This window comes from Eschscholzia californica, unplaced genomic scaffold (assembly GCF_041429995.1).
Source record: "Eschscholzia californica isolate CP2 unplaced genomic scaffold, dmEscCali1.0.p SCAF_6, whole genome shotgun sequence".
Classification (NCBI taxonomy): domain Eukaryota; kingdom Viridiplantae; phylum Streptophyta; class Magnoliopsida; order Ranunculales; family Papaveraceae; genus Eschscholzia; species Eschscholzia californica.
Genome location: NW_028238483.1, coordinates 5,617,458 through 5,643,584, shown reverse-complemented (window position 1 = coordinate 5,643,584; position 26,127 = coordinate 5,617,458). Strand labels below are relative to the sequence as shown.

The window sequence follows — 26,127 nt, the reverse complement described above, 5'->3', positions numbered from 1 at the left end:
TCTCTTTGGCAGCCTCACATGATTGGGTTATGTTTCAGTTAGATGTCAAAAATGCATTTCTTCATGGTGATCTTTAATAGGAAGTTTATATGGCTCAGCCGCCTGGTTTTGTGGATCCTCACCAGCCTTCTTCTATTTGTCGTTTACAGAAAGCGTTATATGGCCTTAAACAGGCCCCTCGTGCTTGGTATGACCGGTTCAGTAAGTTCCTCTTTAGCATTGGTTTTACTGCTAGCAAATCTGATACTTTTTTATTTATCTTATCTACTGACAAGGATTATGTTTATCTCTTACTGTATGTTGATGATATCATCTTAACTGGTCAGAACTCTTTGGTTATTAACTCTATTATTTTCTCACTGGGCTTTGAATTTGATTTGAAGAATATGGGGCTTCTTCATTATTTCCTTGGTATTGAGGCAACTAGAAATGAAAAGGGTCTTCTTCTTACACAGTCCAAGTATGCATCCGATGTTCTTTAGTATCTAAACATGGAGGGGTCAAGCCATCACCGACCAAATAAGGGGCTCTGAATTTGATATGAAGAATATGGGGGTCAAGCCATCACCGACCCTATGGTACCTGGTCAACACCTCTCGGCAGATGGTGTTCAATTTGGAGACCCTACGCTATACCGAAAAATTGTCGGGTCGTTGCAGTATTTAACACTAACTCGTCTGGATCTTGCATATTTAGTCAATGTAGCATGTCAATTTATGCAATCTCCTACTCAAGAACATTTTCAGGCTGTTAAGCGAATTTTGCGGTATATTAAGGGGACGATTCATTTGGGGCTTCAAATTCATAAAGATTCGGTGAACACGTCTCTATTAGCCTACTCTGATGCAGACTGGGCTGGTTGTCCAGACACTAGGCGTTTCTACAACAGGTTATCCTATATTTTTGGGTTCTAATTGAATTGTGTGGAGTGAGAAGAAGCAACCTACGGTATCTCGTTCCAGCACTGAGGCTGAACATAGAGCTGTTGCTACTACGGCGGCGGATCTTACTTGGGTAGGGTTTGTGTTGAAGGAACTTGGTATTCATCTATCTAAACCTGCCAAGATATTTTGTGACAACAAGAGCACAATCCTTATGACTGTTAATCCTGTCTTCCATGGGCGCTCTAAGCATATTGCGTTAGATTACCACTTTGTCAGAGAAAAGGTGGATGATGGGTCACTTCTTATCAAGTTTGTTCCTTCTCAATCTCAACTTGCAGATATTTTAACGAAGAGTCTCTCCTGTTAGCATTTCTTGGAGTTGTGTCCCAAATTGAATCTACGTTCAACCACTCTGCTCAATTTGAGGGACGATAATAACGGTGAACCCGATGACCCCACAGAATCGGTGGAGTCGGGTTAACTTGATCCTCAAGTCTCAAGATTATGTGATATATTATCTTCCCTTGTTCATATTTATTCCTTCTATATTTTCCCCTCTCATATATGTAAACTAATTATCTCTTTGGTAAACTAACTCAATATAAATATATGTGAAGGGTTTTGTAGTAGAACCACCCAAAGTTTTACCATTATCATTGTTCTTTCATGGTTTCTTTCACTGGCAATCGATTTAAAAGACAAGAGACACCATGAAGGAGAATACAATTTGATAGATAGGAGATGATTCTGATAAAAAGAATGCTTACGATTCCTGGATACCTAAAATAACGAATTATAAACCTAAACTGATTAGAGAATTACCCTATAATATTGTTCGGGGTAGCAGATTTGACTAATCAACAATCAAACACCTGAAACCTATAAATTTTAAGAGATTATTTTGATCAAGAAACATTGACTACAATATTGAACTTAAGCTTCATTTTTATCTCAGAAGGATACATTTATTTGGTGTGATACGGAAACTAGGATTTTCACTACTAAATCATACTATTATTTAACAATTAAAACCTGACCAGTATTAGAGACTCACTTACATAATTTCCCTCGAGCTAAACTATGGAAGAAGAACCCCATGAACCCTAAGACTTGTTGGATATTTTCAAATGTGAATAGGCATGGCCTTTCACATAGAGATGTACATGGCGTAGCCATGAATTTGAATGGATACATCCCATTCAAAGTAGCTATGAATTTGAATGGATACATCCCATTCATATAGCATCTCCTGGACCCTTATAAATAATTACAATTCTCCACACTAGTTCATACACAGACACATGAAACCAACGAAATACTCTCTCTTTTCTCTCATATTTTCTGTTTTGTATTCTCTTCTATTATCATCAACAGTGACGGTGTCAACATTGGGTATTTTATTTATTCAACTTGCTTGGTCAATTTGAAGTCAGTTTTTTGGCATTATCAGTTGATTAATTTCCGGAGTTTTCTTGATCTTGGTCAAAGCGTACATACTTTGAACCGAGATAGTTGTAAAGACTTCATCGTATCCTGAAGGCAAAATTTCATACTCGTTGTGTACTCGTGGTTTTACCAGAAGGGGGCGAATTTCTGTCTAAAAGAACCGATATAATCGAGCTTTGAAGTTTCGTGTACAACATCATATATTTCTGATTTTTTCCATTTCAAATTGTTAGCAATATATTTCAACAATACTGTTGTTTGTAAGGAAGTTAATCCATGATAGACTAGCAATATTAACAAATATTGGTAAAAGGGTACCTAATATTGACCAACTCAAATGAAAATTGAAGCATCATTTCAGTTATTTGAAGACTGTTCTGAATTTAAAGCATTATTAGTTATAATCCAGGAACACTTCACCAAAAAAAAATATTGAAGCCACACGTTGCTTGATGAGACATGAAAATGTCCCATCTGAGTCTCTTAATTTAGACGAGTTAGTCTCTCTAGAGCAGTTACTCTCACGAATTACTCTCTTTTATGTTCAGGTACCTTTTTACAGAGTTACGCGTGCAAAACGGATAAAGTCGGAAAGAATACAGACTAGGGGCATTTTGGTCATTTTTTGATTCTGATTTCTTGGTCAAGATTAGTGTTCGTATGGAAACTAGAGTCCAAGACGAGCCCGTAGGCGAAAACGGAAGTCAAATCGGAGTCCGGATCAATAAAATAGAGAAGGTCAAAGTTCGGGTCAAACTTGGTGGACTAAATGACAAGACGGACACATGGCATGCATCCAGGAAACAATCGCACGAACCAGAAGAGACGCGGGCTACATTCAGGTACGGAAGGACGGCATTCGGGGTTTTCTGTGAAACATGATACGGTACTCGGCGCATCCAAGCTTCTGTAGTCCCTTTCATATCCGACAAAGGTTGCGGTTCCCGTGAAGATCAGACGGTGCTCTATGGATTTCTCGGTAGCCCGCGATTTACCGTAGCGCCCCCTGACGCCAGCTGTTCACCAAAGTACGGGTCACGGGATTGTAAAGTGATATACTACGGTGTTCCAGAGGCTGTTTAGTACCATAAACCCGCGAAGATCTGACCCTTATCGTCCGCGTCTTCTGGATCCAACGGTTCTTGGTCCACCAGCATACTTAAGACTATGTTCTCACCCTACTAAATTGATCCGAGAAGTACAAAATCATACCGTCTCAACAATTAGCCCCAATTAACGGTCTTCTTCCTTATCTCTTCCTTATTTCGAATTATATTAGAATTAACAGAGAGGAGATAAGAGGAAATCGGAGGATGGAGATAAAGGGGGGATTAGAGTTTATTCTTTTGGGACTTTTATAAAAGAAAGTACAGAGAACCAGAAAATGGGGTCGGCCATTAAAGAGAATATCACGACCGGGAACAAAAAGGGAGAGAACCGAGAGCTTCCATGGAGGTTTTTCATTGATTTTAATTTTACATCTTTTTGATTGTCTTCTTCTTATTAGTTCTGTCTTTGTGAGAGAGATAGAATTAACAGAGAGAGAGAATTCACAGAGAGAGAGAAGGACATTGTAGAGAGAGAAAAACAAGAACCACCATTAATGAATATTGGATTTTAAAGAAATTTGTTTTCGATTTGTTTCTTTTGATTCTTGTATTATCTTTCTTTGTGAGAGAGAAGGATTATACAGAGAGATTAAGAATAGAGAGAGAAAACAGAAAGTTTAGAGAGAGAAAGAGAGTTAAGGAAGGTGAGAAAATAATTTTCTCAGAGAGGAAAATATTTCCGGGAAGACGATAAAATCGTTTTCCCTAGGGGTGCGTTTGGCAGAATTCTCGGAAAATCAGAAGGAAATCACTTCCTTAGGCTCTGTTTGGTGGGAAAATCGCAGAAAAGTTAAGTTTCTTTCTTCTTTTTCTTATACTAATTCAAATATTTATCGTTTCTAGCATGAGTAGCTAAATCTTTTCTATCTAGGGTTTTAGATGAAGTCATAATAATTATTCTCTCGATAAATTTATTAAAGTTTTTACTATTTTAACGATAAAATCTTCCGGGTTTTTAGACCGTTCATGGACTAAAACCTGAGTTATATAAAGAACTCTCTAATTAGATCAAAATTAAATTGTCGTTAGAATTGTTAGGAAGACGGATTTGAAAACCCTAGGTTCCCTTTTTCTGAATACCGACTTATTTCTTCATTTATTTTTGAGTTTATATTTAATATTTTATTTTTATTTTACCACCATCAAACCATTTTTAAATCTCAATAGTTTTAAGGTTAGAATTTAGTTTAATTTAGTCTCTGAGGAACGAACCAGTCTTACCGGAACTATTACTTGACGCCCGTATACTTGCGGGTGGAGACCTTTTAGGGTAACCTTTTAGGCCCATCAAGTTTTTGACGCCGCTACCGGGGAAACCTTTTAGGCCCATTTTATACGATCTGTACTCTTTCTGGTGCAGTACCAAACTTAACGACCTTATTATCGTCTAAGTTTGGGGATTGCCCTTCTTTCTTGATAGTCTCACTTACACTATCACTGAATTATTTAAGTGTGACACTATCGTTCACTGAAAACTTTGTGTTTTGGGTGGACCCAGAGATGTATCGATTATTGGTTTACAGTTAGTTACACTTTTGTAATCTAGTAGGTATAATTCCTTTTCAATCAAAAAAATTTAAAATTTTGAAAAATTTTGAACCCTTTTGAATTTTTGAAATAAGGACTTAGCAAAAAATACTTTTCTGCGATTTTCCCACCAAACAGAGCATAAGGAAGTGATTTCCTTCTGATTTTCCGAGAATTCATCCAAATTCTCTGAGAAAAATATTTTCTCACCTTCCTTAACTCTCTTTCTCTCTCTAAACTTTCTGTTTTCTCTCTCTATTCTTAATCTCTCTGTATAATCCTTCTATCTCACAAAGAAAGATAATACAAGAATCAAAAGAAACAAATCGAAAACAAATTTCTTTAAAATCCAATATTCATTAATGGTGGTTCTTGTTTTTCTCTCTCTACAGTGTCCTTCTCTCTCTCTGTTAATTTTCTCTCTCTCTCTGTTAATTCTATCTCTCTCACAAAGACAGAACTAATAAGAAGAAGACAATCAAAAAGATGTAAAATTAAAATCAATGAAAAACCTCCATGGAAGCTCTCGGTTCTCTCCCTTTTTGTTCCCGGTCGTGATATTCTCTTTAATGGCCGACCCCCTTTTCTGGTTCTCTGTTCTTTCTTTTATAAAAGTCCCAAAAGAATAAACTCTAATCCCCCCTTTATCTCCATCTTCCGATTTCCTCTTATCTACTCTCTGTTAATTCTAATATAATTCGAAATAAGGAAGAGATAAGGAAGAAGACCGTTAATTGGGGTTAATTGTTGAGACGGTATGATTTTGTACTTCTCGGAGCAATTTAGTAGGGTGAGAACGTAGTCTTAAGTATGCTGGTGGACCAAGAACCGTTGGATCTAGAAGACGCGGACGATAAGGGTCAGATCTTCGCGGGTTTATGGTACTAAACAGCCTCCGGAACACCGTAGTATATCACTTTACAATCCCGTGACTCGTACTTTGGTGAAATGCTGGCGTCAGGGGGCGCTACGGTAAATCGCGGGCTACCGAGAAATCCATAGAGTACCGTCTGATCTTCACGGGAACCGTAACCTTCGTCGGATATGAAAGGGACTATAGAAGCTTGGATGCGCCGAGTATCGTATCATGTTTCACAGAAAACCCCGAATGTCGTCCTTCCGTACCCGAATGTAGCCCGCGTCTCTTCTGGTTCGTGCGATTTTTTCCTGGATGCATGCCATGTGTCCGTCTTGTCATTTAGTCCACCAAGTTTGACCCGAACTTTGACCTTCTCTATTTTATTGATCCGGACTTCGATTTGACTTCTGTTTTCGCCTACGGGCTCGTCTTGGACTCTACTTTCCATCCGAACACTAATCTTGACCAAGAAGTCAGAATCAACAAATGACGAAAATGCCCCTAGTCTGTATTCTTTCCGACTTTATCCGTTTTGCACGTGTAACTCTGTAAAAAGGTACCTGAACATAAAAGAGAGGAATTCGTGAGAGTAACTGCTCTAGAGAGACTAACTCGTCTAAATTAAGAGAATCAGATGGGACATTTTCATGTCTCATCAAACATCCCCAAACTTAGATTTTGCTAGTCCTCGAGCAAAACAGAAAAATAAAACTAAACCTAATTCACCACTTTCGTAGGGAATCACGATTGCACTTAGCACGTGCAACAAGCCGTTAAACCCCTAAGTTACCCCTAGAGGACGAGTGTGGTCTCGTGAGGGTTTGCAGTGAATCTACCCACAAAATTCAACATTTCAAAAATGCAGAAGGGGCTGAATATGATGTGGACTAAAAATGTTCATCCGGTAGATTTTCGAAAGTTAATAGAAATGAAATCCAAGTCAATCAAACCATAAAAACGTTAAAAATCTTTTTACTAGTAATCAAGACTCGAAGTGTACGTGACCAGCCAATATAAGTACCATTTCGGTTCTGAGAAGACAGGACCTCGATTACCGTCTCGATACATTTCGCCTCGACTACTGCCTCACGGTCATACACTCACAAATTAAAGTCACTCAAGAATGGTTCACTCTATGTGTTAGTATGAATATGAAGGAAAACTCAACACATGAAAAAGATGGACTAAAATTTTGTGGACGACTGATCACAAAGAAAGGAAACAACCACTAATATGGAATGGGGAAGCTAATCAATTCTTCTCACCTGATCTACTATCTAACAATGCTTCCTAAAAGTCGATAGACACTAATGAGGATGTGACTAGAACTCCTGAGAACTCGACGTCTTCAAATCTTCAAGAACTACTTCAGGGAATAAACACTTAAACACAACTAAACACATTTTTTTCTATTTCTATTTTTTTTCTCTTTTTTTTTTCATAATACTTTTCTGGTAATCAAACTCAAATACACAAAGAACTTTCTTGACATTATTCTTTCCTTGGGTATAATTCTCTTCATTTTGCTTCTTGCCTTATTGTCAGGGTTCTAACAAATGGATTTCTATCTTCCTCTAGTTAACATTGTTTTCAAGTTTCTCAGACTACAAGAGAAAGGTTTACTTCCTGATGACATCCCTAGTGGTTGTAAAATTTGAACTCAGGAGATCAAATGAGTTCTTCTTTCAATATTGCGAGGTTGAGTAGCTCTTCATGTTACTCAGAATTAGCTCAGAAGAGATCACTCAAAACAACAAGAAAGGCTCAGAATCTCACAAAGGTTAAGTCTCCACTAATGATCGATTAAGTTCTCTCAAAAAAGTCAACTCTTCACCTATCTAACACTCACATGGTTAGTGCACAGACAACTTCAAGACTCGAAATTCGTGGAAAAACCTTTAGCAAAAGCATAGTACAACCAACTAGACTCTATAACTATTAACAAGCAAAAACAACTAGACTCACGTTTCTAATCCAAAAATTAAAAATTTTGAACCCTTTTGAATTTTTGAAATAAGGACTAAAAATTCAATCCCCCATCCCCAAACTTAAACCGAACATTGTCCTCATTGTTCTGAAGACTATGCAAAATAACAGGATTAGGGAAAGATGTTACCTGATTCGAAAGTCCTAAGTGTGGGTTGCGTCCTAGAAAGCGCTAAGTTTAACGTCTTCAGCCAGACGAAACAGATGACTTAAAAATAGAAAGAATTATACCTACTGGATTACAAAAGTGTAATTAACTGTAAACCAATAATCGATACATCTCTGGGTCCACCCAAAACACAAAGTTTTTAGTGAACGATAGTGTCACACTTAAATAATTCAGTGATAGTGTAAGTGAGACTATCAAGAAAGAAGGGCAATCCCCAAACTTGGACGATAATAAGGTCGTTAAGTTTGGTACTGCACCAGAAAGAGTACAGATCGTATAAAATGGGTCTTCATATGGATGATCGACAGTGGGAGTGAGTGCTTCAAAATCTACACAAGGTTTTGAGGGACAAAATGCAAAGTAATCTAGAGGACTATCAATGACACCCGGACTTAAACTAGGGTTCTCTAAAACAGGTACTTCGGGTTCCTTCAATGGAGAAACCCTACTATCAGACTCACAATCCCTAGAAGTCGAGTTAGATAGTCTTTCTATAATTTCTTTTATCATGTTATCATCGGTGTCCCTAAAGAATTCTAAATCTTCGCCTAAATCAGGCGAGTTAATCCTCTCATTTAGCAAATTGGTCAACCATGATTCATCATCCTCAGTTAAGTCAAACGACTTTAAATCATCTTCAACTCTAGTGAATTCTTCATTATGGTCTGAATGGATTTCAAGTTCGATACAATGAGAGGATATCTCTATATTGGGCTCCATCGTTTCTGGGACTTTAGTCTCAATAACGATGTTGTCGGGAGAACTGTACCCCTCTAAAATTGTATCCTCGCCATCATAGTACACAGGACATTGTGGACCGTACTCTACATTCTCATGGTGATCTTCTTCTATAATACTAGTTGTTATTTCTTGTAGAGTTCTATATGTATTGTCATTCTTTTCTTCTAAAGTCTGACAAAACTCGAAAGTACTCTTTTGAAGATCACTAACAGTTTGGGTCAATGAAGATGATCCTAGAGATGGAGAGTCAATAGTTTCACCGTTATCCCACTGAAGTTGAGACACGTGTGGAGCAGAAGATTCTCCATTACTCCTACTTAACATACTAATAGACTCTTCATGAATCTTCTTTAACATACTCATAGTTTCGGCCAACGAAGATGATGCTAAAGATGAAGGATCAATAGTTTCACCGTTATCCCATTGAGGTTGAGATAAGTGTGAAGCATAAAATTTTTCGTTATAATGCATGTAAGAGTCATTAGTTTCAATGTTTTCCCATTGAGGTTGGGACACATTTGGAGCATAAGACTCTCTACTAGAATGCATGTAAGATGATCTGTCAGGATATCTATAATATGGTTCATAACCTTCTTGAGGTTGATAATAATCCCTATGACCATCATTATGCACATTGTATCTAGGATGACTAACACTATTTTGACCATTTGCTAAATACCACCATGGTAGATTTGAAGAACTCTCGTCCCTTCTGCCATTATGTTGGGACCACGATCTATCCATCTCTCATTAATTTTTTTTTTTTTTGGAGACCGAAAACCGAGGAAGCCCTACGAAGATCCTATAGGAAAGCAAACACAATCAGGCTGACTCCACCAAGCAACCTAGACAAAATCTAGCAATGAGTGGGTTTGTCAGATTCACCTAAAAAGCTAGACAACTCCTACTTCGCCACAACACTTGAACTTTGACTGTTATAAAGGTTACTCGATCAGAGTAGTCGGTAAACAATTCTCCAGGAAGACAACCAACGATGAACGTTGTGACAGCCGTCTTCCTTCGGCAAACGTTTCCTCTTCTCGAGGCGGCCTTTTTGACAAGAATTGTTTACAAACTTTCCTCTGAGAATGCCTAGATAAAAGTCAATTTCCCGAGTTGATTTGGAAGGGTCCCATGAGCTCGATACCTTAGGGGCTGATGTCTAAATAATATTTTAGCTTTTTAAGTGAGGTTTGGGGTCGTGAATGTTGTTACCTATGTGGGCAAGAGAACGGTGATGAAATCCGTTTCTTATCTTGTAACTGGGTTAGTGCCCTTACTAGAATGATTACACTAACAGTTCGATCAAAGCAATTAGGCACACGAATTCACACAAATACCCACTGACAGGAGATTCGTGGGTGATCAAGAGATTTACCTCCCGTTCAAAACGGGCGATGACCTTTGTAGATAGATGACCCGCGAGTGTTTGTTTTGGTTTTCGGTTACAATTTAATTAAGCCTCCAATTTAGGGACAAAACTTAAAAACCAAAATAAAAGCTAGAAAGTCTAAAAGTCTCTCTCTCACCAAAAAATAAAAAAAAATACTAAAAATAAAATGTAAATTCTTCTTCTTGAGCTCAACTTTCTTAGCCACTAGGAGTGACATCAGGATAGCGACCTTACCCTTGTAGTCCATGAAACCCGACAATAGTGTCAACTTTAGGGAAACGGATACTCCACCACCCATTCACATACTACTCCCGAGAATGAAGACTTGGAAAGTATAGAAAAAGAATGTGAAACAAAGTGAGAATGAAGAAAAAGTTGTTTGTTGAGAATACTAGTGTTCTTGTTTTATTATGAAAAAAGTAAAAAAAAAAAGAAAAAGGAAAAAAAAAAAAGTGAAAAGAAAAAAAAAAAAATTGAGTTTACTTGTTATTTTGTTTGTGTTGTGAATAATAAAGTGTTCAAAGCAAAAGCAAGAACACTAGTATTCTCGGGATTTCACTACTTTCATCTCATTACTTGTATCCGTTGACCTTTAGGAAACACTGAAAGTAAAACGGAACCAACTCATCGAAGAAAAACTTAAAGTAAAACTTATAAATAATTAGAAATAAAACACGAAAAGAACTAACTCGATCATCGAAGTTAAGCGATCCAAATGTGGCATTTTAACGCCACATCAAACATCCCCAAACTTAGAATTTGCTAGTCCTCGAGCAAACAAACTTAAAGTAAAATCCTAACTCACTTTCGGAGGAATCCCGATTGCATTTAGCGTATGCAATAAGCCGTTAAACCCCTAGGTTACCCCTAGTGGACGAGTGTCGTCTCGTGAGGGTTTCCAGAGAATATACCCACAAAATTCAAGATTCCAAAGACCTAAAAGAGTTCAACAACGATGTAAATAAGATAATGACAACAAATGACACACTCAAGCATGCTAAACAAGCGAACCAAAATCGATAGACGCATATAAATGCTAAAAGTCTCCTCACTAGTAGTCTCATCCGAAAATGTAAGCGTCCAATCATAATGAGCATCATCTAAGTTCAAAGTTACAAAACCTCGATTCCTATCTTAGTACATTTCGCCTCTACTTTAGCCTCACGGTTATACACTCAAAAACATGAAATCACTCAAGAATATATAATAATGGTTCACTCTAATGTGTGAGCATGGAATAAAGTGAAACTCAACACATACAAAACAAATGAGGATAACAAGTTTTAAAATGAAATGATCTCTAAAGAATGGAAATAACCACTAAAATGGAATGGGGAAGCTCACTCACCCTTCTCACCCACTCTACCCTCTAACAGTGTTTCCTATAGGTCAACGGATACAAGTAATGAGATGAAAGTAGTGAAATCCCGAGAATGTCGACGCCTTCAATAAAAAGAACGTTCAAACAACTTCTAAATTTAGCTTTTGCTTTGAACACTTTATTATTCACAACACAAACAAAATAACAAGTAAACTCAATTTTTTTTTTCTTTTCACTTTTTTTTTTCCTTTTTCTTTTTTTTTTTTTTACTTTTTTCATAACAAAACAAGAACACTAGTATTCTCAACAAACAACTTTTTCTTCATTCTCACTTTGTTTCACATTCTTTTTCTATACTTTCCAAGTCTTCATTCTCGGGAGTAGTATGTGAATGGGTGGTGGAGTATCCGTTTCCCTAAAGTTGACACTATTGTCAGGTTTCATGGACTACAAGGGTAAGGTCGCTATCCTGATGTCACTCCTAGTGGCTAAGAAAGTTGAGCTCATGAGATCGTCTAAGCTCTTTTAAAAGTTACGAGGTTGAGTAGCTTTTCATTCTACTCAGAGTTAGCGCAGAAGAGTACACTCGAAAACAATATAAAGGCTCAGATATCTCACATGGGTTTAAGTCTCCACTAATGACTCTTCTAGGTCCCTTAGAAATGTTTCTTTTTCCTTAGGATGCTACTCATATGATCAGAAAACAAACACTAAAGGACTTAACATTCATGAAAAAGACTAATAACATGCATAACATTCACCAAAACTAGAACACATGCATCAACATACTTAAGCATACCACTAAAGTCATATCAAATCTACCCAAAAATTTTCAAATTTGGTCGAATTATTGAACTCTCTTGTCTTTTGAAACCCCATGGTCACGGCTGAAAGTCATACCCCATCCCCAAACTTAAAACTAACATTGTCCTCAATGTTTCAACCATATACTCACCAAAAAGACATATTAATTTAAAGAGAAGAATGGAAAGATATTACCATAGGTGGAGGAAATAAGAGATACTACTACCGAGACTCGTGTATGAACAGGTTCCAAGTTGATGTCGAGCTCGTCGCCATCCCCAAACTTGGAACAAACCATGCCTCAGAAGCAAAACAAGTAAGAAATGCTCCTATGATCAACAAGAAATATGAGAATGAAGTACATAAGATCATGACCATAAAAATGACCACTAACGCGGGTAAACACGATTGCATTGAGCTATGCAATTAGCCGTTGATTCTCTTGCTTTCGCAAGAGCACGAGTTCTGTCTCGTAGAGGGTTTCCAGAGATGATACCCACAAACATCAAGACCCATCTCAATCAGTCAAAGATCATACAATAAGAGACGGAAATTTTGGGGGTCAACCCAAAGAAAGCTATATGCAGGTGCTAATCGTCTCACAAAAAGATAAAGAATATGAAGTGCACATGAGACGATAAAAGAGAACAAGCCATCCCCAAACTTAGTGGGTGCACAGTCCACTAAGTAGGCATAAATAGAAGGAACGACAACAAAGAAATCATCAAAAGGATCGACATACACGTGAAGGGTCAAAATATCAGTCGAAGGCAAAAAATCATCTGAAAGCTTAGTTGACAGAATATCCACTATGTCCATAGATGTCTTTGGAAAGACGTCTGAAATGTCCCAAAAGGGATCAACAACCGAGTTTGAGATCATGTGGAAAGTCGAACTAGACTCTAAGGGTAAGGCAATAGGCTCGGGGACCAAGTCAAGGTCCATGGTTTCCTTAGGTAAATAGTCTGACAAACTATCCAACATGTCTCTAACTACTAAGTCATCAAGATCCTCAAAGGCATCTGGAGCCTCGCAGTCAGTTATAATAGCAAGCCTTCCTAGAATTGCATCTAACACTGACTCCTTACAAGTGTCAAAAATCAGATAGTTCATAATCATGTCATCCTCAAACTTGCTCGTAGAGCCATCACCCTGAACATCAACGTCTAATGTAGTCCTATCATGGTGAGACGACACTGGTGGAGGAAACAAGACAACAAGGCCATCAGACCGTTCAGGCTCTAAGGTACTATCAGTAAATTCATCGACATTTAACTTAGTACTAGGGTTAGACGTATTACCCTCGTCATCGTACCTAGTACCCTCTTGAGTTTGGGGTGGTGAAACCCCTTCCTCGTCGACGAATAACTGTGACTTAAGCATCTTTACCTGTTGAGTCAATGACTCAATCTCCTGCGTCATTTGAGTCGCAAATTGTGACATCATCTCTCTAAGACGACTCGTGGACTCTTCAAGGGTCTCCTCATAATAAGGCTCACTAGTGTAATTCAATGACGACTCTTGATCATAACTCTCATCGTACATATCAGGATCATACCTGTCTCTAAAATCATTGGTCTCAAAATAGTGTGGACTATAAGGTCTCTCATACATATTTGGTGTCAGACCATATCCATCACTAATTTGACCATCTCTATACATTTGTCGGTATTCTCCTAATGTCATACGAGATCGATCATGTTCTGGTTTACTCCACTCACTAATCGGACCGTTTCTAGACATTCGTTGATAATCCCCAAATGTCATACCAGGTCGGTCAGGCTCGTTTCTACTCATCTGTTGGTATTCCCCGAAGGTCATACCAGGTCGGGTAGTGATGGAACTCCTCATATCAAGGTCATCATCATCATCAACATGGAATGCCCAACCGTTAAAATAACGTGCCATGATGTCACAATACTCAAGGAACTAACAAACAAGCTATCAATGCAAATCAAAACTTATCCAACCAATCACACACAAGTAAGAAAGAAAGAGATAGAATACGATACTAGCGAATGCTCCTCTCGTTTCGTTTTTCCTTCCGATTTCTTTCTTTTCCTTCGCTCCTATATTCTTCTTCTTTCGGCTTTTTTCTTAAAGTAGTTCCTGAAAACAAGAAAGAGTCAGAAACTACGAAAATAAACAAAAACGTCTAAGTTAACAAATAACACTAAACTAATGAACAAAACAAACAATATCCAAACTACTAAACCTATCCCCGGCAGCGGCGCCAAAAACTTGATGGGCCTAAAAGGTTACCCTAAAAGGTCGCCACCCGCAAGTATACAGGCTTCAAGTAATAACCCGGTAAGACCGGGATCGATCCACGAAGATAGGAAGGTAATAAGAATATCGAGAAAGTCTAGCCCACCGGTCTAGGTGTCAACCACTAACTCAGACTAAAATGAAAAGATGATAATTGGGGTTTTGATTGGTTTATAATAAATAAACAAATAAAATGATCTAATCTAAGAGTGAGAGGTGAGAGAGATTCGGGAAAAATGGTCGAGCAAGAATAAAGTGAGGATACTTCGATCCACAAAATCGATAGTGACTATTACTAATAATCAATAAGCATGAAAAGTTAGTTAACTTCACCCATTTACTTGGATTGGTCAATGAACTCTTTGTATAACTCAGATTCTAGTCCATGAACGGTCTAAAAACCCGAAAGATTTTATCATTAAAAGCAATAAAACTCTTTTGTCACATCAAAACATGTTTCACGAGTATCCGACTACAAAAGCTAGCTAGACATGGCGATACAAATAATAAAAGTAAGAAGATAAAGTAAGACAAAGTTAAGATTGAAATCCCCCTTTTTCGATGATGGCGCGAGGCTAGGATAGTTGGAAAATATGAATATGTATGTGCTGCCAATCTCCCCCTAGCAATATCCTGATTTCCCCTTAACAGAGCAGATTAGGTGTCCCCTCAGTGAAAACTAGGGTTCCCCTTAGTAACAGAACCTTCTTCTTCCTCCAAACTAAAAATCCACCATGAAAGCTTCACTTAAGCTTTCTCTCTCTGGAAATATCAACCAAAAACACAATAGGATGACAAGGGATTCAAGACAATAATCAAGGGAGCAAAACCCCTAAACTTTCCAGTCAAGAAGGTGGTCGGAAAAGTCAAGAACCACCGGCCAAAGTTAAGAAATTCCGGCCAACAAAATTTGAAGATTCCGGTCGAGAAGCTACTGTCCCGTGCTGCTTAGTGTGTCCCGAGCAACTCCCTAACCGAGTCCGTATCGCCCCGAGCTTCTGCTGCCTTGAAGAACCGAGCTTCTTTAATGGTGAAGCTCGGTTGGAACTTCTCCCGAACTGCTCCTTTTTCTTCCCGTGCCGGCCAAAGCTTGGCCGGCAACACCTTCTCTTCCTCTCTCTACCGAAAATCCCACACTTCCAAACCCTAGAACCTCTCTAGCTCCCAACTCAAACCCTAGCTAATGGAGAAAATGAAGACCCAATCAGCCTTATTCTTTTCTTTACTAAATTGAAATTCTTGACTTGACTTGACTTTGACTACTTAATTAGTCTTTGACTTGAATTGAGGTGCTCATAAAATGTCTCTTTGGTCTTCTTCCTTGGACCCTTGGACTTTGAGTTTTGAGTTCCATTTAGAAATCAAGGGGTGCCTTCATAATTGTCTCTACTTCATCTAATTTTCAGAAAAGACAAAAATGACCCTCAACTTCCTTCTTCCATAACTTTTTTGTCCGAACTCCGATTCGACTTCCGTTTTCGCCGCCGGATTCACCATCGACTCCACTTGCCACTTAACCTCTGATCTCTTCCAAAATTACCAAAATACCCCTGGTCTCTCTTTCCTTCCGGTCTCTTCCACATGAGATAAAATGTGATAACTGTTCTGTTTTATTCCGAATGAAGCGTCAAACTCCAAATAAGGTACCTACCAAGAAAAACTTATAAATAATTAGAAATAAAACACGAAAAGAACTAACTCATCGAAGTTAAGCGATCCAAATGTGGCATTTTAACGCCACATCATTGCTCTATTTCCGAAGTATACAAAGAAAAGTCAAAACACAAAGAAAAGATGTTATGTTTTATATAAATGATCAACGTCGTAAAATTGAGTTTAGTTGAAGCATCATTTATATTTGAATCATTTTGAATTTTTCATTAGTGGACCCATCATCGTCATAATTGTTATAGTCTGTTCGGATCATATAACCGAAGATATTCATGATTTAGACGAAGAATATATAGTTCATGGTCAAAAAATAGGTGAGAGATGTTGTTGTTTTAATTAGGACATAGTGTAAGAGAGAAGAAGATGAGAAGGAAGATGAGAAGAAACCAAACTGAATTGTCCTCACTCTGTCGCACGTGCAAATCATTTGTGTGCATAATTAGTTGGTTAGTTTAAATGTTAGTTAATGATAGTTAAGATATAATTAGTCTTAACAAACTTATAACCGACTCTCTCTCTAGATTGATGAACTATATAAGTCAATCTCGTTGTAATCTTTTGGTTAATGAAAAGTGAATGATAATCTTGCTTTCTTTCATGGTATCAGAGCCCTAGGGTTAAGATCAAAATTGATTCAAGAAACCCTAAAATTGGGACGAGACCAAAATCGATCAAAAGGAGTTGAAACTTCCGTCATCAAAGAATCGGAGTATTCAATCTTCTAATACGCAACTATGAGATCATCTTCTGTATCATAGAATCAGAGAATTAATCTCATTTCATGGAACAACCAGAAATCATCAACAATCCTCAAGTTATGAACCCTAATTCTGGTCAAATTTCTTACAATGCTGACATAACCAATCTAATTTATACAAGGTTAGATGGTTCTAACTTCTTAATTTGGAAAGACCAAATCGAAAATGCGTTAATTGGTAATGATCTTATGTGCTATATCGATGGATCGTATGAAGAACCTCCACAATTGACTGTGGTTTAAGGAAGAGATATTGTGAATCCTATCTATCTTCAATGGAGGAAGAATGACAGTTTCGCAAAATCTTTCATCAAAGCCACAATCAATCAATCTATAGCATCAGATATTCTGGGGTTGAAAACAACAAGAGACATTTGGAGATATCTTGAACAGATTTATCTTCAAGAATTCGAAGCCAAGAAGTCATCATTGAGGCATAAACTACAAACCATCAAGAAAGGTACATCTTCCATCTCTGAATCCTTAAGTATGATCAAAACCCTAGCTGATTCCCTTGTAGCAGTAAATGATAGAGTTAGTGATGTTGAATTAACTAGAATAGCCTTACAAGGATTAGGAAAAGAATACTCACAGTTTGTCATTACAATTCAAAATAGAGAAGGAGTATTGAGTTTAGGAGAACTCAGAAGTAGCTTAACTCATCATGAAGTCTGGTTGAAAGAACAAGACATGAATGAGGAAAATGAGTCCTACTTTGTGAAAAAGTACCAACCAAGAAACCCAACAAAACCCTCTTATAAATTCCCAAATCAAACTCAGAATTCAGTTTGGTTTCTTCTCATCTTCCTTCTCATCTTCTTCTCTCTTACACATAGCAATGGGAAAATGAATGTGAATATTTGTTATAGTGTGACTGTCAAGTGTGTTGGCACTCTATACAATTACATTGCTGACTGTTTAATTTATGGGTAAGTTTTTTTATTGCTCAACAATCTATTCTTTTTGTCCAGACTTAGTACATCGCTAGCGCTTTATAAACATAATGTCGATACGCACAATATCGTATATATATATATACCGAATTTATTGGAATGACATTAATTTAGACTTGTCGGTTACAATCTCTTTTTTTTTTTTTTTTTATGAAAAATATTTTGTATTGAGTTTAAAGTAGTAAAAAAAAGATATTTTAATGAGTAATAGATACATTTCACAAGTCTGAAATTAGAACTAATTTTTCTTATAATTGCAAACAAATTTTGTCTTAAATTTATCTTTGTTTTTTGCTTCTCCTCAATCAATATCCCAGATCCCCCACTGGCTGGGTCATCTTACTTATGAGAAGAGGAAGGAATTATATCCTACAAGGCTGAGACAAATCAAGGAAATGGTCAAAGGGTAAGAATGAAGGTGAAGAAACAGAATTTTGACCAGTACCCAATCTTAGGACAACACATGGTTTAAATATGTCCAGTAACAATCCGAACTTTCATCCTAATTTTATGGCATTCAATGATGAATCTCTTAAGTGAAATTATTCAAATGATAACATGGTTTAATCCTCCATTCAGAGACAACTATATCACAAAAAAGACAGAAGAAGAGAGAGAAAGGGAGAAGAGGAGGAGGAGGAGAAGAGAGTTGCTTCCTTCTCTTCATTCTTTTCTTTACAAAATTGCTTTTAATTTTCCTTCTCTCTCTCACTATAAACACCCGGCCAAATTCAGGATTGACACCGAAGACTCGCGCATAATATCATTTAAAAGCTGCTACCATCCTTGTGCTGAGTAAGTGTTGATTTCTTTTCTTTTAATCTCTTACAATATCCAAAATTTTGTTTTAATAACAATAAGATCCTGAACCCGACAGGCCAATCGATGTCCTTCTTAATGCATTTCCTTTGTTCAGTTATTTTCATTTGAATTAGATTTTGTACATAAATTTTTTGTTGGAAAGTGACTACGATAATCATTACAATGGTATTGATACATTAATATGGTATGATAAGAAGCCTATAGCCCAATTAAAGTATTCTATTTACAACTTTAATAGCCTAAATTCAATATACCATGAATTTCACTTCTGGTAGGAATCGTACCTGAGACTCTAAGATTTCAGAGTACATGCTTTACTAACAAAGCTATAAATTGTGAGCAACTTTTTTATATTAAGACTTCAAAGTATATACCATAATCATAAATTGGATATTGTGAATATTTATATTTAGAAATAAAGAAATTTATTTTAGAGGGAAAGCAACAATAGTTTTGGTATTTATATATTAACCTATAACAAGTTTACGCCAACTTCAATTAAAATGAATGAAAATCGTAAAAAAAAAAAAAAAAAAAAAAAAGAAAGAAAGAAAGAAAAAGAATAAAAAAAAAAAAAAGTGCGTCTCAAGTTAATTACACTTTAGAAGTACAAAACACCTTAAAATGTCTTTTAGTTAGTAGGACTTCAGACAAAATAACTCTTTCTCATTCGTAGAAATAGCGGTGGGTCGTCGAAAATATTAAAATAAAGTAGTGTTGAAAATTTGTGTGAGATTTGTGGGGGAAAATTTTACCTCTGATGAGATACTCGATCGAGGGTCCGAAACACTAGAGAAAAGGGGAGGAGATGAAGAAATAAGGAGAAGGAGAGAGTAAGCAGGAGAGAGAGAGTGTGTGTGAAAGATTGATAGTTGTGGTGGTCCGTGAGATTGCCAACCAAATTGGTGTTTGTGCAAATAACACTTGACTGGTGTTTGTGCAAATAACACTTCACTTAGTTAAAATAAATTGATCCAAGTCAAGTGAAAAAAGTGAAATAACAGAAAAGGTTAATTCTCTTTTGGCCTACAATTTGTGACTAACAAGTCGTTTTGGCCTCTATAAGTGTCCCGACAGTTCATTTTGGCTCCTAAAGACCAATATTTTTTTTTGTAAATTTTCAAAAGTGCCTTTTTGGCTTTCTGGTAATTTTGATTTTTTTTTTTTATTAATCAACCACAACCTTTTTGTTTTCTCCTTCGCATCACCTCCATATTCTACATCATCAAGCACTCGCGTCTCTCCACCTCACTTCTTCTTCTTCTTCTTCTTCACAGTCGTCGTTAGGAGGTTCCCGACCAACAACTTTGTCTGGCGACCATAAAAAATTTCTCTTCCCTTTTTACCCTTCTCTCTCTCTTTTTCTTTTCTTTTTCTTCTCTCTTCAGTGAAGGGGAGGAGAACCCCTTCTCGGGAATTTCTTCTAGAAAAACCATATGAAAAAGGTCTAGTGTTACAAGACGAGTGTTGGTGTAAGTCTAGTTTACCAGACCTATGTCTAAATCTGGATGTTCTGATATAGATTGAAGTCCGGTTCCACCAGACGAAAAATTTGGCGATGGGTTTTCCTCCCCTTTAGCCTCTAGAGATGATAAGAGAGGAGAGAGAAGAGGGAGAGAAAGAGAGAGAAAGAAGAGAAAAAAGTAATTTTGAATCTCTCCATAGGAGGTTGTCAACCGAAAACCTCTTACTGATGATCATGAAAAAATATAAGAAGAAAAAGAGGTGAGGTGGATGGAGGACCGTATTTGATGATGTGGAGGAGAAAAAGTGGTTAAGGTGGATTAAAAAAAGATCAAAATTACAAGAATGGCACAAGGATACTTTTAAAAAGTTCAACAAAAGGATTGGGTCTTTGGGGCCAAAACTAATTCTCAGACGCTTATGAGGACCATAACGGTTAGTTTGGTCACAAATTAAGGGCCAGACCGTAATTAACTCTTTGTGTGGGTGAGTAAACATAGTAAATAGATCGAAAATAATCGATCTTCTTCTTTGCTTTTTGATTGACTGAAAACAGTAGATCCAATTTTATATATTTTGTGGTTCTTGATATGGTTTGCTTTAATTTATGATTTGTTTTGTGGTGTTTTGGTAAGTCCATGTCTGATGTTTGGTGGTTGATCGATGTTTCTGCCTTTCTCGCATATTCTTGTTTATTGATTTGTTAATCCATGGTTTGATGTTTGATGATGTTTCAGGTTTCTTTCCAACAAGATAACAAATTTTGTTTCTGCGATTTGATTGATGTGATTGTCTATCTTTTTTATTCAAATTCAATTTGGTTTAATCGGTTTAAAATGTTGTTAAAAAAGATGATATAATCGGTTTAAAGTGATATTTGTTGGGGAAAAAAAGTTTAGTACAAGTTGGATTTTGTTTTTGGGACAAACCAGTGTTTGTTTGGTACAAAATGGTATGTGTTTGGTACGTATTGGTATTGACTTTGGTACTTGTGCTTGTTATTTGTATAAACTAGTTGATTTTTTAAACTGTACAAACAGGCGTTTGTATGGTACAAACATGTGTTATTTGGTACCAATTGATGTTTGTTTGGTACAAACTAGTCTGTGTTCGATACAAAATTCATATTTTTCAACATTTTAGTTTGTTTTTAAGATGTCAATGTTGTCTTTATGATATCACTCAGATGATGAAGAACTAACGAAAGTGTCAGATCAATACAAAATAATATTCTTTTTGACATTGTAGTTTGTTTCTGATGATGTCTAAATTTAGCTTTAGGATATCACTCAAATAATGAAGAACCAATGAACCAAACAATGAATTTCTCCTTGTGACTAGTTGAGGGACAAAACCCACAAAAAACTCAGAAACCTCTCTGAAGCTCAAGTCAGTAGGATGTTTTTGCAGTTAAAGAATTGAATTCAAAGTCTGAGTTTAGGAGTTGAACATTCGTTCCTTGATAAGCGTAAACCTGGTATGCTTACATAAGCTCGGTTGACGGAACATGATGATCAACTGAGATGATGCGGTGATCAAGCACCGGCTAAGATGAACCACACTCTAATGATTGTTAAAGGGATAACTTTCCTTGTTTATGTATCTTTCGGATTTAATAGATCTTTCTCGTTGATTCGCGAATCACATATAGAGAGTTAATTTTTTGGCTAGTTTGTCCAAACTTTTCTTAGAGCTCAAACAAACCTCCCTTGTTTAGTTGATAATTCCTTTATCTTTTCCAGACCAGAAGGATTAGGTTGGGTAAATCTTGACTCGGACGACCTTTCCATGTCTTGAAATTGGACAGGCTTAAGGTCCGAGTCGATTTCCCTAGATCTCCATTACTTCTTCAAGGTCCAAAGTAGAGCCTTAACCAGGCTAGTCTGGTTTGTTTTAGAGTTAGAGCAAGACTTGAGGCGCCTAAGAAACTCGTGCCGACCTCTCGATTCTGGAGTTAGGTAACAGAGCTTTTTCAGATTCACTTCCATAGTGAGCTGGACATGGGGTGACCCATTCGTTTCTTGGTTTTCTTATGACTATTTGACTTTAGTTAAAAATATGAGTGAAATGATCGGTACAAACTAGTGTTCGTTTGGGAGAAACTGGTGTACTTGAGTTTGTTTGAAAAACTGTGCTCCACAAAATTTTAAGAAAAAATATCCACAAATGGAAAAACAACAAAAAACAGTAAAAAGATATGAAAAAATAAAGAAACCAAAGTAATGGTAAAAAACTAAAATAAACACTTCAGTAAAAATAAAAATAGAACAACATTTGGTAAAATAAAACGGTTAAAAGAACAAACAAAAAACCTAAAAAATGCCTCCTAAAAGAAAAAAAAAACTACAAAAATAAGGGTAAAAGTAAAAAAAAAAACACTTTCAAACATAAACGCAATACTTGGTAAAAATGGTCATAAAAAACAGAAAGAAAGATCTAAAACGCTCAAGCAATAAAAAACAGCAAAAATAACAGTTTAAAAACCAAAAAACCACTTCAAAAATAAAAATAGATCTAGACAATATCGGTAAATTGAAAAAGCACGCCTGAAAAAACGGTGAAACGTTTGGGAGAAAATAGGACTAAGATAGAAAAGTTACTTTGGATTCGTTATTGTCCTCTTGGTGACTTTATATCCCTACTGATTTTTTTTTTCGCAATTTTGAGATTGTAGTATTCTTTTTCGGTGGTTTTTGAAAAATATATAGTCAAGTCTTTATTAGTTTATTTTTTCCATTTCTTCATATACATGTCTTCATTTCAACTTTCACTCTCACAGGAGCTAGCCTCACTTTTAGCTTGTAAGTATATCAATGGCTCCCAGTAAGATCCGAAGAGCTCTTGGGGCGGTAAAGGACCGAACAAGTATTGGACTAGCCAAAGTCAGCAGTAGCAATTCCATTTCCGATCTTGATGTCGCAATCGTCAAGGCAACTCGTCATGAAGAACAACCTGCCGAAGAAAAGCACGTACGAGAGATACTGAGCTTAACTTGTTATTCTCGGGCTTATATTAGTTCTTGTGTGAATACACTCTCAAGAAGACTCAACAAAACTAAGAACTGGACTGTGGCACTTAAAACACTCATGTTAATACATAGACTACTCTTGGAAGGGGATCCTGCTTATGAACAAGAGATGTTCTTTGCTACTCGAAGAGGTACTCGTTTACTTAATATGTCCGACTTTCGGGACTCTAGGTCTAACTCTGATTCTTGGGATTATTCGGCTTTTGTTCGAACTTATGCATTGTATCTTGATGAGCAACTTGAGTTCCGAATGTATGGACGTAAACGTCGTACCCTTAGTATGACTATGATGGGCGATGAAGATGACCAAGACTACTTCGAAGAAGAACCTAAGCTTAGCACAGGGACACCATCTTCAACTATTAAAGCAACACCTGTTCGAGATATGAAAACCGAACAAGTTTTTACTAGAACTCAACATCTTCAAAACCTGATTGATAGATTTCTAGCTTGTCGACCTACAGGTACGTACATCTATATTATCATTTATTATCTTATCGTATAAAATAACATATTTTCACTGATATTTACTATTTATCTAATAATAATTATATAGTTCAACAAAAAGAATATATGTATACGCCAAATTGCTAACATCATTTGCAATTTTGGCCTTGATTCAGGCAACTTTTTGTGGAGGAAAGTAGCATTGTTGTATTGTAAATTTGTTCGACGAACAGTTTAACTCAGTATAGTACATCTAACCCTATTAGGTCGACTAATAAATTTATGTGCATATCTGCAGGAGTTGCAAAGAACAATAGGGTAGTGATTGTTGCCCTGTATTCAATTGTTAAAGACAGTTTTCAGATATACACAGACTTAACAGAAGTAATTGCAATCTTGATCGATCGATTCATTGATCTAGACATCCCTGAATGCACGAAGATACATGATATTTTCGTTCGACTTGGTAAGCAATTTGAGGATCTAAACGCCTTCTACAACTGGTCTAAAGCAGTAGGAATTGCTAGATCTTCTGAGTACCCAGATGTTGAGAGAATTCCATCAAAGAAACTTCAACTCATGGATGAATTCATTAGAGAAAAATTAACATCCATGAGAGATTCATCTAAAGAAATAACTAATGATGATGTCACTAATAATTATGAAGTCGAACAAGAACCACCTGAAGCTATTGCTGAGCAAGAACAAGATATGAATTCTATAAAAGCATTACCACCTCCTGAAGGTTGGACGGAACAAGTCGAAGAACAAAAAGAACCAGAGATAACCAAGAAAGAGGAAAAAACAGTAGAAGAAGAAGTTGATTTCTTGAACTTAAGAGACAATAACTCAACCATGACAAGTGAAGAACGAGAAGATAAGTTGGCATTAGCATTATTTGATGGTACTACTGGTGCAACAACAACGACTTCAAAATGGGAAGCATTTAACGAAGAAGCCGCTGGTGGGAATTGGGAGACAGCATTGGTTGTATCAAGTAGTGACTTGAAGAATCAAAAAGCAACACTAGGTGGTGGTTTTGATATGTTATTACTAAATGGTATGTATGAACAACAAGCAACAGCAATGGCAAATGGGGTATATGGTGCCACTGGTAGTGCAAGTAGTGTAGCATTTGGATCAGCTGGTAAACCAGCATCACCTATGTTGGCATTACCAGCACCTCCTCTGCCCTCTTCTTCGGCATCATCATCAAACAATAACACGAGGAACATGAACTTCAGTGGCGTAACTGTAGACCCATTTGCGGCTTCGTTGATGGTGGCACCGCCTACGTATGTACAGTTGTCAGAGATGGAGAAGAAACAAAAGTTGTTAATGGAAGAACAGATGATGTGGGAACAATATGCAAGGGATGGCATGCAAGGGCATATTGGAATGCGAAAGCCACTGCAGAGAAACCCTTATGGGATGGGAGGTTACTGATTGATGATCGTTTCTCTAAAAGGACATAATGTACAAATATGTATGAATTCTTCTATCTTTGTTGTGTTCGTATTAGAAGTTGTTGTCGCATTGATGGAAATGCAGAGAGGTTTTGGTTGGAAAACTAGAGCTCATGAGTTAATTAATTCGGAAAGATTGTTCCTTGTCAGTTGATTTTAGTAGGGAAGGTGTGTTGAAACTATATTGTAATCTAAGTTTTGTAATTTGATATTTAAGATACCAGAGGATGACACTCTGGTTACAAACTGTTAAACTTACGTGTTAAATTTGAAGAAGACACAAAATGTGTAATAATCTTCAAGGCAAAGCTTCATTGATCCTTGGTGTAATATATAAAGAATACACATTAGAGTTTTGATATTCTGTGGAGAATTCGTAAATAAGGAAAGACAATATATGTAAATATTTTACATATTAGCAATAGAAAATTGTTACTAAACTATTCTTCGTATCTTCTGATGATCTTCTGTCATGGCAACCAAGCGGTTTTGTGGAAGTATCAACTATTTGATTCAATTTTCTCACGAATGAAATGACAATCAGTTTCGATGTGTTAAGTGCCTTTGCGGAAAACAAGATTGACAGCAATGTCTAGAGCCGCCATATCGTCGCAATAAACGATTCTGAGAGTTAAATGTGTAAGTCATCAAATAAGTATTTTAGCCATTGGAGTTCGACAGTGAGGGAAGCAGCACACGATATTTGCCTCGGTAGAAGATTGAGGAACAGACGGTTGTTTCTTGGATTTCCAAGACAACGGATTCTCACCAAGCATAGTGAAGTAGCTTGTGGTAAAACGACGACTGCTAGAAAAACTGGTCCAATCAGAATCAGTGAAACCAGAAATGATCAGAGTGCTGGAGGAAGAAATGAGAAGTCCATTATCCATGGGGTCCTTCAAGTATTAGGGAACTCGAGTCACCGCATCTAGTTGTTTTGAACGAGGATGCTTCATAAATTGACTAAGGTAGTTTACAACAAACGTAAAGTCAAGACGTGTAATAGTGACAT

General features: G+C 36.8%; 1 protein-coding gene and 1 long non-coding RNA gene across 2 annotated transcripts in view; both read left to right on the top strand.

Moving 5' to 3' along the window:
* Window positions 1-26,127, top strand: part of LOC147530977 (uncharacterized) — a 62,181-nt gene that overhangs the window by 3,364 nt on the left and 32,690 nt on the right. The gene's annotated exons all lie outside the window — the stretch shown is intronic.
* On the top strand, window positions 18,169-25,433 carry LOC147530978 (putative clathrin assembly protein At1g03050). The gene is made up of 3 exons (XM_086648043.1): window positions 18,169-18,683; window positions 22,954-23,666; window positions 23,948-25,433. Exons 2-3 carry the CDS (start codon window positions 22,988-22,990, stop codon window positions 25,093-25,095), a joined length of 1,827 nt encoding a protein of 608 aa, XP_086504169.1. The 5' UTR covers window positions 18,169-18,683; window positions 22,954-22,987; the 3' UTR covers window positions 25,096-25,433.